Source organism: Sapajus apella, unplaced genomic scaffold (genome assembly GCF_009761245.1).
Source record: "Sapajus apella isolate SASKATOON/1434 unplaced genomic scaffold, GSC_monkey_1.0 scaffold51, whole genome shotgun sequence".
NCBI lineage: Eukaryota > Metazoa > Chordata > Mammalia > Primates > Cebidae > Sapajus > Sapajus apella.
Window position 1 is genome coordinate 9,565,988 of NW_022436991.1, and position 17,259 is coordinate 9,583,246.

At 43.0% G+C, this 17,259-nt stretch overlaps 1 protein-coding gene across 1 annotated transcript in view; it reads right to left on the reverse strand.

Annotated features, from left to right (window-relative positions):
* Positions 1-567: 567 nt before the first annotated feature.
* Positions 568-17,259, reverse strand: part of USP31 (ubiquitin specific peptidase 31) — a 79,883-nt gene continuing 63,191 nt past the window's right edge. The window contains exons 13-16 of the mRNA XM_032242940.1: positions 16,997-17,222; positions 11,102-11,260; positions 9,421-9,573; positions 568-7,330 (exon numbers count right to left, since the gene is read on the reverse strand). Coding sequence (XP_032098831.1) covers positions 5,760-7,330; positions 9,421-9,573; positions 11,102-11,260; positions 16,997-17,222 — 2,109 coding nt within the window. The 3' untranslated portion in view covers positions 568-5,759. The remainder of the gene's footprint in view (positions 7,331-9,420; positions 9,574-11,101; positions 11,261-16,996; positions 17,223-17,259) is intronic.

Here is a 17,259-nt window from a genome sequence, read left to right on the forward strand (position 1 = left end):
TGCCTCCATAGTTAACATAGAGTGCCAAATTTTAGGATATGTATTACTTGATTTGTAAAAATAATAACAAAAAATAGTGACGAGGGTTACACACAAACAACAACAAAAAGAATCCAAATAAAGTGTTTCACATTCATTTTCAAACTAAAAAACGAATTCCTGAAACCACATTCTGGATAAGTAAGAACCATCTTAGAGAATGAGGAAAGTAGGAAATTCAGCGGCAGCCTGGGGTTCGCTACTATAATTCCTATAAAAAGGCAATCATTCTATTAAAAGCAGGGACAGATTTTCCAAGGCTAGAAAGGTTGTTTCTTACCTTCTTTGTCGACACTTTCTAGCTTGGAGTGACTTCCCTATTCCCCCATGGGTCTGGGGAAAAGGGCCCTGGAGAAGGATGCAAACTCCACAGCGACACAGCCTGCTCCGTCAACTAAGACCACCAATTCCTACTAGACTGGTGAGTGCCAGGTCATCCACAACATGCTCCAAGCTCCCGAACTGTGCCTTGAATTAAAAGGCCCTCATATTTCAAATGGGAGTTTGATATCAGTATCTCTCAATTCTTTTTTTTTTTTTTTGCCTCTCCTACACAACTGAGGAATCTGGAGTCACTCCTGAGTACTTCACATGGCAGTGATTCTCACCATAATTCTCGGTAAAGGGATGTCATATCATAGTGATTCTCAATCTGACTGCAAATTACAAACACCCAGAAGCTTTAAAATGCATGCTAATTCCTGGAGCCCACCCCTACATGAATTAGATCAAAAGCTAGGGGCTGAGACCCAGGCACTGTATTTTTAAAAGTTCCCCAGCTGATCCTAGCCAATGTGGGTCTTCACCATCTCAGCCAAGTCATTCAGAAGAGGCTTAAGAAAATCTTGAGAATACATGTGTGAGATTCAAAAAAGCCTCTCAAGTCTGCTGTGCACCCCTTCTCCCCAAAATTGGGAAACACTAGATTTAAACAAATGTAAGACGAATCTAGAACCCCATCCACTGCACAACACTACCATAAATTCCAGGGGCTTAGTCTAATTGTGACCAGTGGCTGGGAAGCCCCAAAGCTTTCCAAAACAGCTCTAAGTCTCTACAAAAGCATCTTTAAATTCTTAGCACTATTTGAAGCCACATTCTTTCCTTGTGACCACAATAGAACCCTTGAAGATATAAAAAATTAAAATCTATAGAAAATGGCAGGTTTTTTTTTTTTTTAGAACAAAATACTTTAGGTAAAGTCTTCAGGGTAAATACAGTATATACACCAACAATGTATGTTCAACGTATCCAATTCCACTTCTGCTTGCAAAATACTTAACAATCTTGCCAATGATAAAAAATCAGCAGAGAAATACATGAAAAGCAAAACAAGAAATCACATTCATGCTCTTCTACACAATCAGTAAGCCGTATTCTGAAAATCACAAATTTAAAAGTAGAGCTCCATACTCTAAATGTTGCCTTTTTCTTTTTTTAAGACTTAACATTTCGTGTCTCTTTTATTGGTCGCTTGCATAGGTAGTAAGAGCATGCTTTCTGTGTTATACTGAGGCCATGCACAATTGTTTCCATTACTTGGGGGGAAAAATGATTGGTCACGCTCAAAATGCGCCTGCAAAACACTCTGAAAGTTGATCAAAAGGCAGTGTGAGACAGTGTTCGTTTAAATAAAAGCACTGGATTTCTCCCCAAAACATGTAGTAGGGTTTAACATTAATGTACCCTTTATGAAATGAAAAGTTAAAGACAGTCTGCACATTAACAGCTACTTTTTGTGTTTATGATAGGCACTGATTTGTCAGGAAATGTTACCTTTCTCAACTACAAATAATATAAAGTTCCACGCACCTCCAGAATACGTGTTTTATTGAAACTGTGCTTATGATTTGCATACTATTTTAAAAATCCAACCCAGAAAAACACTAGTTATCTTTGTATCCAGTAATATAGTAACCTACATAGGAAACAATCACTTTGGCTGTTCACGAATGAAATGTAACGTTTGATGCTCCTCCATATGAAATAAAGCACATTTATTTCAAATGAATGAGCTTTGTTCACAGCTCTTCTCTGTCCCATTTTCCCTAAAGGCTAACACTCTTGGTCTCTTTACATACTGCTTCTATTTTTTTCATGATAGTTACTTTAGAGGAATGACAATGCTCCCCTCAAATCCCACTTCTGTCTCACAGAAACATAGATGACCCAATGTTAACGTAAAGTGACTGTGTAATGGATTTTCAATCCCTAAATAGTAGAGACAGCTCAGTCTGAAAAGGTGGATGTAAGAGTAAAATGTCTCCAAAGATGAAGGGCACTTTTGGTTTCCAGACGGAACAGACTTGTTCAAGAAAACCACAAGCCTTAGCCGATTTGACCGGAATCCACGTGATCTCTTTGTCCAGGAGAACTGTCACTCCATTTAGGATACCATCACATCCCCTGCTTGATGGGCTGTGCTCCCAGGGCTCCTCAGCTACAGCAATTCCCTGAAGCTTTCAGTTTTGCCTTTGTGCACAAAGCACGCCCTCTGCGAATGTTTGCAGAATGAATGATGAAAGCAACATTGAAAAGCATGCCAGGCAGCCTCACAGATAATTACAATATTTTAGCACACCACAAATACTCCCACATCCGTTTCCACTGATCCAGCATATTATTACTTACTTTCAGTTTGGCTGCTTTTAGGATGAGAAAATATAAAATGGATGGGAAACAGTATAAGATGATTGGAACCTACTGGTTTGAGTTTCCACATTGTCTAAGGGATTACCAAGGCAAGGTGTAGGGCTATTTTAAGGAATGATATGGCCTCAGTGCAATGGATGTTTACAGGAAATCAAGAATTAAACTTTTTTAAAAAAGCAAACAAACATTACAGATACAACCTTACTGTTGGTGATTATTTTGTGCCTACCAGGAAATGACTGCTCTAATCAGGCCCATCTAGTTGTCAACCAGAAACCCAGGACTATCATCCTTAGCAGATAATTTTTAACCCCAAAGCACATACATGTTTATTTGCTAAATATCATTGGGAAAATTTAAAAAATTTAAAAAATGAGTCCCTAATCCTACCAATGAACTATGTTGAATCAAGTAACAATTTTCCTATAAGATATTTCACACCTCTGGAGCACCTCCCATCTTCTGGGCCAAATAACCTTTCCTGTAGCCTAAAGTTGTACCCAGTAGTTGCAGATAATAAAACTTTCACTGTTTACCAACCATGGAAATATAATAGCTTCAAGATGTCTAGACAGTGCCATACTTCCTGATTTTTTCCTATTAAACCTGAAACAAGGACTAAACTCCACAGACATACAGTTTATAGACACTGAAATTTTATTTCTAGATCCCATGGAAAACCAAAGGGATTTGTAGAACTTTTTTCCTTTTTTTTAAAGTCACTAGACAGCATGGAAAATCCATTCCTACATGACTCAAGAATAAAAATATTTGCCACTGTGAAAATTAAACTAGTTTCTATTAATGCTTAACTGACTACAGCAAAAAAGAATTGTTATTAAAATCCTTTGCCTAATCAAACTGTTTCAGAGCTTCAGGTAGGAGACTTCAAATGAGATCTACCTATTAAACAAATACAAGACAGACATTCAATTCCTGATAAGATCTGATGTTTGCTGCGTCTTTTTCAGGAGATAAAAGCGATACAGAAAATGAGAGTGGTGGCTAAACACCGATGGGGCTGTGACGTGCTGGGCTGCAAGCAATGATAACATCGAAGGCAGCCAGTTGCCGCAGCTGTACTGAGCACAGGAGAGTAGTGCTGCTTTGAGAACCCACCAGAATCTGAACAATAAAATGAGGAGAGCGAGTTAAGAGGCGAGTACAGGGCTGAGTGCAATGGACAATGGGCTCACAGTCAATGAATCACGGGGAGCACTGTGGTAACTTTCACAAGGTTGAGTATCTAAATCTTAAATACTGCCAGGGGTCTACAATCCCAGCTACCCTCAACATAAGTGGCCTCCAGACTTCCAAGTTACCAGCTCATGCTCAAATTAGCAGCAAAATAAAGTTAAGTAACCTACTAAAAACATTTCCCAAGAGATATTCTCTGGGGGGGAGGGGGAGGGAAAAAAGGCAATGTAGAATTCATAGCTATGCATGCATATGTGTTATAGTTACTTCACACAGCAATACTGAAAAGGGAGGTTATATATGGATCTGGAAACCAAGGGTTCAAGAAGAACTTCAAGAGTCTGACGAAAAATGCTAATATTTAAAAGCACATAAACTTAGCATGCTGTATTTAGTGGCAAAGTGACAAATACTATTTAGAGAGAATTGGGACCCTCATTCTCTTGACCTTTTTTTAAAAAAGAGAAAAAAAAAGCTAAAAATTGAGCAGGAAAGTATTGCCAGGAGAACTCTCAAAAACTTGCAAACCTATATATTTTGCTTATCTGTGAGTTTTTTTGGGAGGTTCTCCTTTTTCCTAGTAAGAAATGCAATTTGCACGACACGGCCAGATGGAACACACTCCAAAGCCTGCTTGTGAGTTCTGGGCATGAGACGAAATCTTGAGAACAAAGAAGAAATAATAAATGAGTTAAAAGCAGCCCTAACTGAGACTGACAGACAGGATCTGCAGTGTGTATGTAATACGTGATCACACATCGCTTCAACATACCACCATTGGCTTTTGGCAGTAGGCAACGTCCTTCCTCTCCAAGTTACAAGATGAGGGAACGTGAGCCCGCAGACACAGGGCATCGTGGAGCTTCCCACCTCTAATGGAAACAAGCAATACCTGACAAGGAAAATGATGTCCAGTCTTTCACCCAGTTTAGAATCCAGAAGTTTTTTTCCAGGAATCTGTCAAAGGTGTTAACTGCTCTACTACTGTGCAAAATTCCAACGGCCTTAGCTAGTAATTTTAGAAGGAAAAAAAGAATTAAACGAGTGACTGACTGGCTTTCTGGCTATCCGATCTGCCACCTCTCAGGACCTATCCCAAGGGTCAAGACAGGTTTTGGTGCACACGTCGTTGCAGATATGAAGGTGGTGAAAGGCTTCATTTCTACCTCAAAAACATCTATCTGTGGCAGTAGGAGAAATGACACAGTCACCCACATGGCACCTTCGTCTTTAATCCATTTACTGGTGTGCATCCACCCTAGACTAGCTGAGTATATACCTGAGAAACATTAGTGTTAAAATATTGCCCTTTACAAAGACTGGGAGATGGGGCGAAAGTGCAGAAAGCAACAGTTTTTCCCTCAATTTGTTTCGTTGTTAAAGTCACAGTTTGTAGAGCTCCTGGTGCCACCCGACAATCCACAGTAAAGACAAGTCCTGCTCAGAAGAAACACAAGTCAGTTCCTTCCTCCTTCTACGCACTAATGGTGGCTTTACTGGTTCACAGGTTTCAAAACCCTCATATCCAAAGAAAGTCATTAGAGTTCTCTAGAAAGAAATATGTACAATTGCTAAAGGGACTGTCCTGGGTATTGTCTACGATTATTCCAGTTAGCTTGGTGTCAATGTTTTGCCTATGGCTGTTATTTGGTTCAATGGCAGAATAAGGCGACGCTTGGAACAATTTGCAATTGAATTACACACACACATACAGACACACACACACACAGGCGCGCACACACACACACACACACAGTCAGGCATGTGACTCAAAAAAATACAAAACAAAAGCACAGGGGACTTTGGTGGGAGGGGAGGGGTTCTAAATAAATAAACATCTTTACAGACAAAACACTTTGATTGCAGAAATATCACTGAGGTTTTTGAGAAGGCCGTGCAGAGGTTTGCATGCTAGAAGATAACTTTTTTGAAGATTTCTCGGCAGACTGCCTGCCACCAGGAGACGAGGGAACTCCAGAGTCTAGCTGGGAAGACTTGGATTTGCGAGCGGACAGCAGGGAATGTTTGGCAGAAGCAGGGTCCTTGGAGACAAGCTGCTCTTTTCCCTTTGCGTTTGCATTTGGCTGCTGGGAAGCTGAAGGCTGGTGGCCTTTCTCTGCCTTGTCATCCCCGGTGTTCTTACAGACGGACTTAGAAGAGCTCCCACCAGCCTTTTTAGACAGCAAGGCTGTCTTGCCAAGATCCGTTGAGCGCCGGGTTTCCTTCTGTCTCAAGGCTGATTTGAAAAAGGAGAGCCCCTTGTCCTCAGACTTGCTGTCCCTCTTCAGACCAGACTTGATGCTTGTGCTGGGGGAGCGCAGGCTGGCCATTGAGGAGCTCCGCACATGCTTCCCGGCCCCCCTGCCCTCCACTGCTCGGGCCTGGCTCACACGAGGGGAGTTGGGTTTGGAGGCAGAGGTGGCGCTGACTCTGTCAGAACCCAAGCTTTGTCTGGAGCCCTCTCTACTCAAGCTCCGGTCTGAAGTCCTGCTCTTCCCAGGCGAGAAGGGGCTCCTTGTGGCAGGGCCTGAGGCCTTTTTGGCAGATGTGGAGGAAGCAGTGTAGGCAAGGGCTGAGGCTGACTTCTGTTTCTGTGGCGAAGGAGATGACATGGAGTCCTGAGATTTCGGGGATGACTCCTTTTTGGGTTGGGCAGGGGCAGGGGATGAATGCCGTCCACTGCCCCTGGAAGAAGACTCTGCTTTGCTGCGGGAGCGGGACGGCTTTAGGGAGACTTTTACAGGAAGAGGAGAAGAAGGGGATGTACTTGAAAGGGATGACTCCTGGCTTGCCAAAGCTGGTCTCCCCTTCCGCAAGCTTTTCTCTGGCTCAGAAGCGCCTTTGGAACTGGGGGACCTCTTGGTTGTGCTCTCTGGTTTCTTGGCGAGTGAGCCTGGGTGGCTGGGAGGTTTCACCTCTTTGACTGGAGAGCTGTCTACAGAGTCGCTCTGATCCACATAAGCGATCTGATTATTGTTATCAAATGGATCAGAGACTGGGGGCAGGTGGTCCTCTTGTGCTGAACGTTTGCTCTGTGTATCTGCAACACTGGAGTTCAATCTGTGGGTGTCAGATTCGTCTTTGAACACACCTTCCATGACAGCCAGAGGGGCCCGGCCCACAGCCTTGTGCTCACGGCGACTGTGACTATTGCTTGGTTCCTGGTAACTGCTAGAAAGGTTCCGCAAGCTGCCAAAGCAAGAGATGGAGACTTTGTCATCCGCTGCCTCCCCAATCTTCTCCAAGGTGGAGGCAGAGCTGTGAATCGGCGAGTCCCCTGAAAATCGGGATGGAGAATTGGAGCGCATCTGCAGCTTAGCAGACAGGGACCACGAAGGTCTCATGCAATTTTCATTGACGGCCAAGGGGCTGGTGACAGAAGATCTAGATGACAAACTCTGACGCTGGACACTTCTCACAAAAGGTCGAGTTGAAAAGCCTCCTAAACACAGCAAAGAGAATGCTGTAAGCTAAGCCAATGAAGATGTTCTAGCAACACTGTAAGTCACTGAAGGTGAAATAAAGGTAAGCCTTATGGGATAAAAGAAGCATGACTTTCAGAGCCAGCCCATCTGGGATCAGGGAGTAGCTGTGTGGCTTTGACTTCTCTGAGCCCATTTTCCTTATGTATAAAATAGGGACATTCTAACTCAGGATCATTCTAACACAGCAAACTTCTATTTATCTCCTTGCTCTACATCAGGGCTTGGTATAACTATTCCCGTGAAGGCCTAGATAGCAGATGTTAGGCTCTGCAGGCCAAACATTCAACTCCACCACTGCTGCATGAAAGCAGCCACAGGTGACACATAAGCAAACATCTCTGACTGTGTTCCAAAAATCTTTACAAAGAAAGGCAGTGGGCTGTATCTGATCTATGGGGCTATAGTTTGCTGACCTCTGGTCTAACTCACAGGGCAACTGTAAGAATTAAATACAATCTTAGAAGTCCTGTGCCTAACAGAGCACCAGGCACTCCACAGATGCTGTGAGCTATTGACCCAGCTTCATTACACCTTCCTGAAGGTGATCTGGAGCTCACAGAAATGAAGTCCTTGACCAAGATTACACAACTTATTAAAGGAAGAGCTAATACTCGGACTTAGAACCCCTTAACCCCCAACACCACTCAGTTTCACATGTTAGCTGGCCTGTAACTGTTGACTACAAAAATGGATCAACGCAAAGAACTAAAAAGACTTGGATATCATACACTCCTACTTCCAGTGACTTAAAACTTCCAAAAAAATTTCATAATTAGAACCACACACTCCTATTTGGTGTGGCTCAAAACTTCCTAAGAAAATATTCTAAATTAAATTTTGTACACAATGATACTATAGTTGTGATATTTACAAAATTCTGTCTTTAGAGAGCCTAAGAAATAGGCTCTGTTCTGTGAGCACCACCCAGCACCATTATACAATGATGATGCTTAAAAGGATATTGATTTCAGCAACTGCACTGCTTAAAAATAGATGGAGGCAAACCTTATTGAGGCTTATTGTTAAAATGACAGTGAGTTCTAAGTTTAAAGGCAGTATTGAAAATAATCTCTGCCTAAACAAGCAAAGGTTCACTAGTCAGTTTTCCATGAAATGTGAGGAGCCAGAAGGAGCTTAGGAACTGCAGACCACTGTTTTTATCTTACAAATAAAGAGGCAAGAAGCCAGAAGAGGTGGCAGAGCTAGACCTATGGTGCAGCTCTCTTCGCCTGGCATTCTTCTTCCAGGCTCTTGCAATTTTAACTCAATTTCAGTTTTTCAGAATTATCCATCACCACTAGAAGCAGATTACAGCGATCGAAATGCTGGCTGCAGACTGAGACTTGTTGGCAGATGAGTCACTGTGCTCATTATAGAAGCTGCACTCACTCCTCCTTCCAGCTCCCAGTACTGTGGCTGCCCGGTCCTTCCCACACCGCCTGGGTCCCTGTTGGAACTAAGGCCTATCCTGCTATTACTAAAGCAGCAAGTGAAAGTTTAAAAAAAAAAAAAAAAAAGTTCAATTTTTTATCAGAATTTTTACTACCTCTATGCAAAGGCAAGAACAGTTTTTGTTCTAGATGCTTCCATGCTAAAAAGAACATCCCACAGCTTCCTCCCTGGAGAGCATCACGGTGGAAAGGTGAGGTGCTCCTGGGGCCAAGAGAGCCAGGAGCCTCCATGCCAAGACTGGAGCTGACTCCCCACCAGGTGGCCTGGGCCCCTTCCAGCTATTCTAACACTTTGGAGGGTGGGAGATGGGGAAGTATACACTGGTATATAAAGCTCCAGCCTCCACAAGAGACCTGAAAAGTGGAAAATAATGAAGCGGAAGGAGAAAATACTGGGACACAGAGAAGCAAATGACTCAGTTAATACAAAATGCTTCTTAGGATCGTAACCGACAGCTACGCAGCTCCACTCCCTACAGCTCCCTTTGAATCCTCCTACCATCTCCATGAGACTTAGCTCCTGGGAAAAACACAAGGGACTCTGCTGTGCCTTTGAGTTACCATTCTGGAAATCTGTCACCAAAACCCACACCCACCATCATCTTCACTCCTTTCTCCAGTCATCTCCACGGACTCAGAGAGCGAGGCCAGGGAGGTGCGTCTGGAGGAAGCTGCAGAGGTCACACTGGCTGGCTTGCTGCCCGGGAGCCGGCTCACCCAGTGTTCGCACAAGGAAGAACTCGTGGAGCCTGCAAAGAGGAAAACAGGCATGTAGGTCAGGTTGGGGTCCCTCGGCCAGCCTGAGCCACACACACCCTCATGAAAGTGCTATGAGCTGAGCTGGGGGTACTGATGTCCTCACCCCAAGGTCAGCACCAATTCCCACACCCTGCGTTATATCGTGCCTGCTCGAATATCCCCAGTTAGGATGAAAAGATGGAAGGCAGATTCTGGACATATGCTATTTGTAGTAATAAATGGCAAGGATAGGGATACTTTATACTGCAAGTCTGAAGTCTGAATCTTAAGAATTGGCAAGAGAATGGAATAGACAAGCATTCACACATTCGCTCCACAAATATTAAGCACCTACATGCCAGGCACTGTTCTAAGTAATTGCAGTAATATTTCTTATATAAAGAGAAGAGAGGAAGTGGCAGTGTACTGTTTTTCTCTCAGCCTCACTGTTTTATGGAAATTTTAAACCATTTTCGTAATACTGGTAATACACACACACACACAGAGCTATATGTCAATCTGCGCTGTCTGTTCCAGGAATACCCTTAAGTATTTATTAAAGCAAGAGAAATTGCTCTCGAAATGGAGTACATGAAGCAGCATGACTGTCTCAAGTAGACCTAAAGAAGGTATCATTTCTGAGCACATCTGAGACTGGCAAAAGAGCACTGGAGTTCCCGTTCTCTTAAGCGAGTGAGTGGTTGTACACTGGGTGGGCTCAGCCCCCAGCAGGGCATCACTCTGCTTGAGAGATGCCTTGTTTTCGCTGCTCTGACATCACCCCCCTGCAAGCTTCAAGAGGAGCAAAGGTTCACAGCCCCTAACCTGATCTGATCGCACATTACCACATTCCAGTCCTCTGTCACGCTCTCTTGAAGTCCAACTCTGCATTCAGAAACGTGTGTCTACTTGTTTGGATTATGTGTGGCTGCATTCATTCATATTGTGTGTGGGTACTGGCCCCTGTGTTTATTAAACACAACAGGCTGGATGTCATCTGGCTAAACCCAAGCCATCTAATATTATCACAGCCATCAATCCTTCTCCTAACAGAATAGGCCAATCTTCTCACTGGAAAAGCAGACTACTTCTAATGGTCCTTTACCCTTTACAAAATGCTTTAACATACATTTACTCAATTGGATGCTTACAACGACCCCATGAGGTAGGCATTATTATCATACCCGTATTATAGATGATCGCTGTGTGTCCCAGATAGGACACCCTCCAGGAAACCCCAGAACAGGGGGTAGTATGCCACGCTGCTTTTCAGCTCATCTGTGCATTTATCCTCAAGCACACATCGAGAGCTTTCTTTGCATCAGGCCCCGGGTGGAACTCTGCTGGGCCACAGCTGCTCTCACATTCCTCCCCCACTTCCTTAACTATAATCACTTTAGTTTCCAGGTTAAATGGAAATGTGAGGACTCATCTGATCAAACTGACAGAGTCAAGAGACCCTCCAAAGAGGTCCTCTAGACCATTCATTACAATCTTTTGCTCTGGAAAAAACAGCCCAAGAACAAGAGTGGACCTCACCTGCCACCGAGCTGTTGGCTGACCACGACGGGATGGCTGTCCGCCTCTGGTAGAAGAGGATGTATGCCATCTGTGTGCAGACCTCATCTTCCGACAGCTGCTGCACGTCGCTGTCATCAAAGCAGTACCAGAGGCCATCCACAGAGTTCTTACAGTACGCTGCCAAAAAGAGCGCGCCATCAGCACCGGGGGAGGCTGCACCAGCCACTTCATGCAACCCACAGATACCATCTCTCTGGCTCATCTAATTAACTCAACATTTTAAGGCTGCGTGTAGCAACACAGAAGAGGTAAAAACAAAACAAAAAACCATTCTAAATTCTATATCACACTTGAGCAAAATGTCTTCAGAAATTCCAAACTATTCCAAGTAGATGCAGTTCTGTTTCATCTTAGAAAATACATGTATTTATTTAAACCAGTGGGTCTCAACCAGGGACCTGTGTGTGGCAGGGTGGAATTTGGCAACCAGTGGAGACATTTTTGATTGTCACAACTCAGGGGAGAGGTGCTACTGGCATCTAGTGGGTAGAGGCCACGGATGCTGCTAAACTTCCATAATGCACAGGTCAGCCCTGCGTGACACAAAATTATCTGGCCAAAATGTTAACAGTGCCAGAGTCAAGAAACCCTGAGTTCAGCGTGTTGCAACATTTCAGTGTCTATTAGAAATAGAAAATAATATGAATAGAAATAACAATGTAATTATATGATAGCAGATAATATTTAACACTTATTATGTACCAAGCAACTTGTTTAATTCTAAGATTTGTTCTTTTATTACTCGCAATTTCCAGAGGTTGAAAAAGGTTAACCTGCTTGCCCAAGGTCGTGAAGCTGGTGTAAGGCAGGAGCCCAGCTCACTTCAGGTTTATCAAGTCCTTAGCTTGCACTTGAAGCCCTATCCTGAGTCCCTGTGCTCAGGAAGGAGCACAAACCATGCTCCATGGATGTTCCCTGGCAGATTGAGAACACATGAGCTCATGAATGCAGGAGGACTTCTTTCCAGTCCAAATTCTAAGTCTGAGCTAGAAATAAAGAACATTCAAGTAGCAGCAAGAAGACAAACACTTAAAAGAGTTCATGAAGCCAGTCATCCTGTGAGGATATATATCAAAGAGTGTTATAAGCTTGATGCAGAAAAGTACATTATGATCACATTTTCTAAAAATATGCATTTATTTGGGGTGAGAATAAACAAATGCTAAAATATTTAGCTGAATGCTGGAAGAGACTCAGGATGGTCCCCGGGATGGGGCACATAAGGTCCTGAGAGGCACTGGGAGTGACTCCCTCAATGGGCCATAACCACTTTTGCAAGTATGGAGTCTTAAATGATAAAAGGGATTCAGGTGAGAAAGGGCTACAACAGACAAGTCTCCCAAAAGGAGGGCTGAATATGAATCTATGAATGGTGGGAGGGAAGTTATTTGCAGCTGAGGACTTGCCAGAACCAGAAGGGAGAGAAATTAAAATGCAAGCAGCAAATGGAGCTGTAAGAACACAGCAATTGTTTGGCCAATGGCTTCAAGTCAGGCTTGATGTACCTATGACCTAACTGGAGAGTGGCTGCTATTCTTGAGTGGTGAGTGGGAGCAGAGCTGTGAGGGACGTGCCAGGAGGAGGAGACAGAATAGCCTTCACTCCTTTCAGCCTGCTCCTCTTCAGGATGGTCTCTTCTCAGTCACAGTGTGGAAACTGAGGCAGCACAGTGTACTCATTAATTACAAAATAATTCTACTTACTTTTCTTCCTAGCACTACTTTCTGAAGTATTTTCTAGGCCAGTGCTACTCAAATTATGGCTCATGGACTGACACCAGCCCATATGAGAGAAGCACCAAAAAGGAGAAAAGCACTTAAAAAACTTTTATAGCAATCTGATACTGCCATGCTGTTTTTATTGTACTTTTACAAAAGCACTAGTTCATAAAGGATTGCAAGTTTTAAAGTAGAAAAAACCAAGTACTTCATCACAGATGGTGTGAGAAGCACTGCTCTAGAATCCTTACACAAGTTAGCCATTCAGATACCATCGATTATAGCTAGAACCAGTGCAAAATAAAGAGTACATCAACATAAACATTCCTGGCCAGGCATGCCTATAATCCCAAAACTTTGGGAGACTGAAGCAGGAGGACTGCTTGAGATCAAGAGATCAATACCAGCCTCGGTAACACAGTAGGCCCTGACTCTACAAAAAAAATTTAAAAATTAGGCAGGTGTGCTGGCACACACCTGTAGTCTCAGCTACCTGGGTAGCTGAGGTGGGAGGATCTCTTGAGCCTGGGAGGTTGGGGATGCAGTGAGCCACAATCATACCACTGCACTCCAGCCTGGGTGACAAAGTGAGACCCTATCTCAAAAAATAAAATAAGCATTCCAAATGAACACTTAAAAATAGGGGTTGGGGGGTGGGAGAGCATCAGGAAGAATAGCTAATGGATGCTGGGCTTAATACCTAGGTAATGGGATGATCTGTGCAGCAAACCACCATGGCACACGTTTACCTAAGTAACAAACCTGCACATTCTGCACACATACCCCTGAACTTAAAATAAAGGTTGATGGGGGAAAAAGTTTAAATAAAAGAAAAAGAAAAAACTTAAAAACATAGTATCTTTAATTCAACAATACTAAGAATATTTAAAATGTTCTCTAAACTAAGACTCTAAACATCTCATATACTAAAAAAGTGGTGTTATGGATGGCCTCAGCATGAGAAAGGGGAAATAATACAGAAAACATCTGAGTACATGCTGGGTAACAGGTCCCTTGAGGTCAGCATGACCACTTTCTGGCTCACTGACATGGTAGCCAAGTTAGGGGACAGTGGCTCCGGACACAGAGCTAGAAAGATGTGTCTGGCTTCTAACCCAAGCTCCTTCCACCAAACTGTACTGCTTCTAAGGTAGTTGGGGGTTTCCAGGCATTTTTCAAGGTCTCTTCTATATAGAAAGACCAACATGATGCTAACATCTAGCCCTGTCCTATTCTTTCCATCAATTTCTTCTTAGAAACTACGTAATGAGCCAGTCCGTATTTTCTTGAAAAACAGTGTTATAAATGGAAAATGCATTATTTACCAAAGCTGAGCTGGGTGCATGTCAATCAAGGATGCTGGCAAAGGTGTTACCACACTGGATGAGTTCTGAAGTCAAATGACCTCCACATCCCTTTCCATTCTAAGAGTCCACAAGTATAGAATTCCATCACTCAGTAACAAAGAACACAGACATGACTGGTAATGCCACATAAGCAAAAACCCAACTAGACACAATATCTGTACACATGCCCCCCATAAAACAGGTATCTAAAATATGTAAGATACCAAATAATACTATTATCATCATTGAAATATGGTTTAAACCAAAGTATAAGGCAAAACAATATCTAAACACTTAATTCATGTTAACTTTTGTCTTCTATGAAGTGAGAGCATCTTTTAACTTCTTTAGCTTCTTTCTCTCCTTGAAAGTGCTTCCTAGAGCAGGCAGAGGCAATCCAAACCATTCCATTACGAGATGCACTCAAAGTTGGGATCGTTCCTCTCACAATACAGTTGCTGCCCGCAGCATTTAAATATTTAAAGAACTTCTGGCAGTAAAATGAGTTTGAAAAAAAGAAAAATACGTATTTAAAGAACCTGAACTAAAAGGGTGTCAAGAAAAGATTATTGTGTCCAGTAATCTTCCCTGACCCCTGCCCTCCTGGAAGGGCACAGACTGAAAGAGTAAGTATGAAAGGTGGGAAGGCCAACGGACTCCTCTGCCTTGGCTCATGACTAAATGCTAGAGAAAAGAGTCCCAGAGATTTAACAGTACCCGGGACTGTGCAGACCACATCCCTCCTCCACCTCTCCCTACCTTTATAAATCAATGGTCAGCAATAGCACTTGGGGTCTGGTTGCAGAAATCACTGAATTAATAAAGAAAGTCCCTGAGAAGTATACATGTATAACACACTGAGTGTGAAGGATGCAGAAATCCAAATCCTAGCCACTCACATGGATAACCAAATTATTCACATCAACAAATGAAGCCCTGAAATCTGCCTAGCTCCCGAAGGCTCATGCAGGTCCTTAACCCAATGATTCCATTTCCGAGACTCAATCTCAAGGAAACACAGAATCAAAATTCAGAAAAAGTGAATGAGCATAACGATATTCATCAATGTTACATGAAAAGTTAAAAACCAGAAACAATATAGATGTTTAGCAATGGGGAATGGTTAGATAACATAGAGGTCTATCAGCAGAACATTCTGTGGTCATTAAAAAGTATTTATAAAAAATTAAGTGTCCACATCAAGCTACTTCTGTTACAACACTAGACATGAAGATGAGGACACAGAAGCGCATGCACCACTCGCCCCTCACTGTGCTGCTGTGCTTCTGAATTTGTGATCTGTCTATACACCCCACTGGCCCGTGAGGTGAGGCAGCAGGTTCCTCTCCCCAACAGCTGACGCTGCCCCTCCAGTACACTCTGGCCTCTCTCTCCTCTGGCTCCGGCCTCCGCCCACTGCTCACACCTCCACCACAGAACTAATGACGTGGGACTCCTCTTTTCAAATTGTATCTGTACCCACGTCTCCCCCTACTTGATTACACTCTCGGAAGATAGAGGCTGGGACCTACTGACCTCTGCTGTGATAGAGCCCAGGGCAAGCAGGATGTGAGGTGCTCAAGAAATGTTCACTTGCACAACAACAACAAAATGCCAGTATAATCCCAACAGTGGAAAATAATGGCAAAAACTTAAGAAAAAACACATCAAGTATATACTACATACCAAAATATTACCTACATATGGTAGAGCATTGGTCATCCCTAAAAAGGCAGGAACCTTACAGACATTATGCTACATGAAATAAGCCAGTCACAAAAGAACAAATATTGAATGATTCCATTTATAAGAGGTACCAAAAGTAGTCAAATTCATAAAGACAGAAAGTATAGTGCTTGTCATGGCTGAGAGGAGAGGAAATGGGCATTAGTGTTTATTAGGTATAGAGTTTTAAGTTTGGGAAGATTAAAAACTTGTAGCTATGGACAGTGATGATGAATGCATAACAATGTGAGTGTACTTAATGTCACTGAACTGTACACTTAAAAATGGTTATAATGGTACATCTTATTATGTATATTTTATTATATACATATAACAAATGTATTTTTTATCGCAATTTCAAAAATGTTACTAGCGATTCTCTAAGCGACAAGCCCACAGATGATGTTACTCTTTCCACGTCTAGCCTCTAAATTTCATGATGAACACAGTTGCTTTTAGAAATGACAAGGTAAATTTCACCTTAAAACAAAAAGAAAAACCCTTCTAAGTCACTTTAAAGACACTATAAAAATGTCATGCACTTGTATCCCAGCTACTCTGGAGAAGGAGGCAGGAGAACTACTTCAGCCCAGCAGTTCAAGGCTGCAGTGTGTGATAATCACATCTGTGAATAACCACTGTACTCCAGCCTGGGCAATACAGCAACACCTCATCTTTAATTTAAAAAAAAAAAAAATAGTAGTTCACAATCTTTTAAAATAAGGGAGAAGCTAGAACCTCAAGAAGTCCAGCAAAACCTTAAATGGTGAGTGCAAGATAGGCAAACAAAGAGCAAATCCCCAGTTGACCTAACAATACCATCTATACAAACCATTCCCCAATCAGTCAGTCAGGTACCTACTGGATGACCCCACTCAGGAAGAGGAGGAAGAATATTCATTTATTTGCTCTTGGACAGAGATATAGAAGATGGAAACTGCCCTCGCAGTTGGCACACTGCCTACCGGAAGGGAAATGAGGCTCTAAAGCCAAGTCACCCCGTCACAAGCAAACCCATCTGAAGGACTCGCCAGCACAGACACGCAGCCTCTCACACTGCAGACCTGTGTAGTGCCCCCCTTGCATGGTGCCATGGTGATTGCACACAGCATACAGGTCATAGATGTAGTCCTCAGGGTCCCTCCCGAGTCCATAGGGCCGTCTCCACGGGGACCAATGGGATGGCAAGCTCCAGCTGCTCTGGCTCCTCTTAACCACATGAGGTGTCATGTCCAGGCCAGTCAAGGGGAACTTGACCATGTTCTGAAGTTTCATGCGCCTGTCTCCCTCCTGTTGCAAGAAGAAAAACAAGTTCTGGTGATACTTT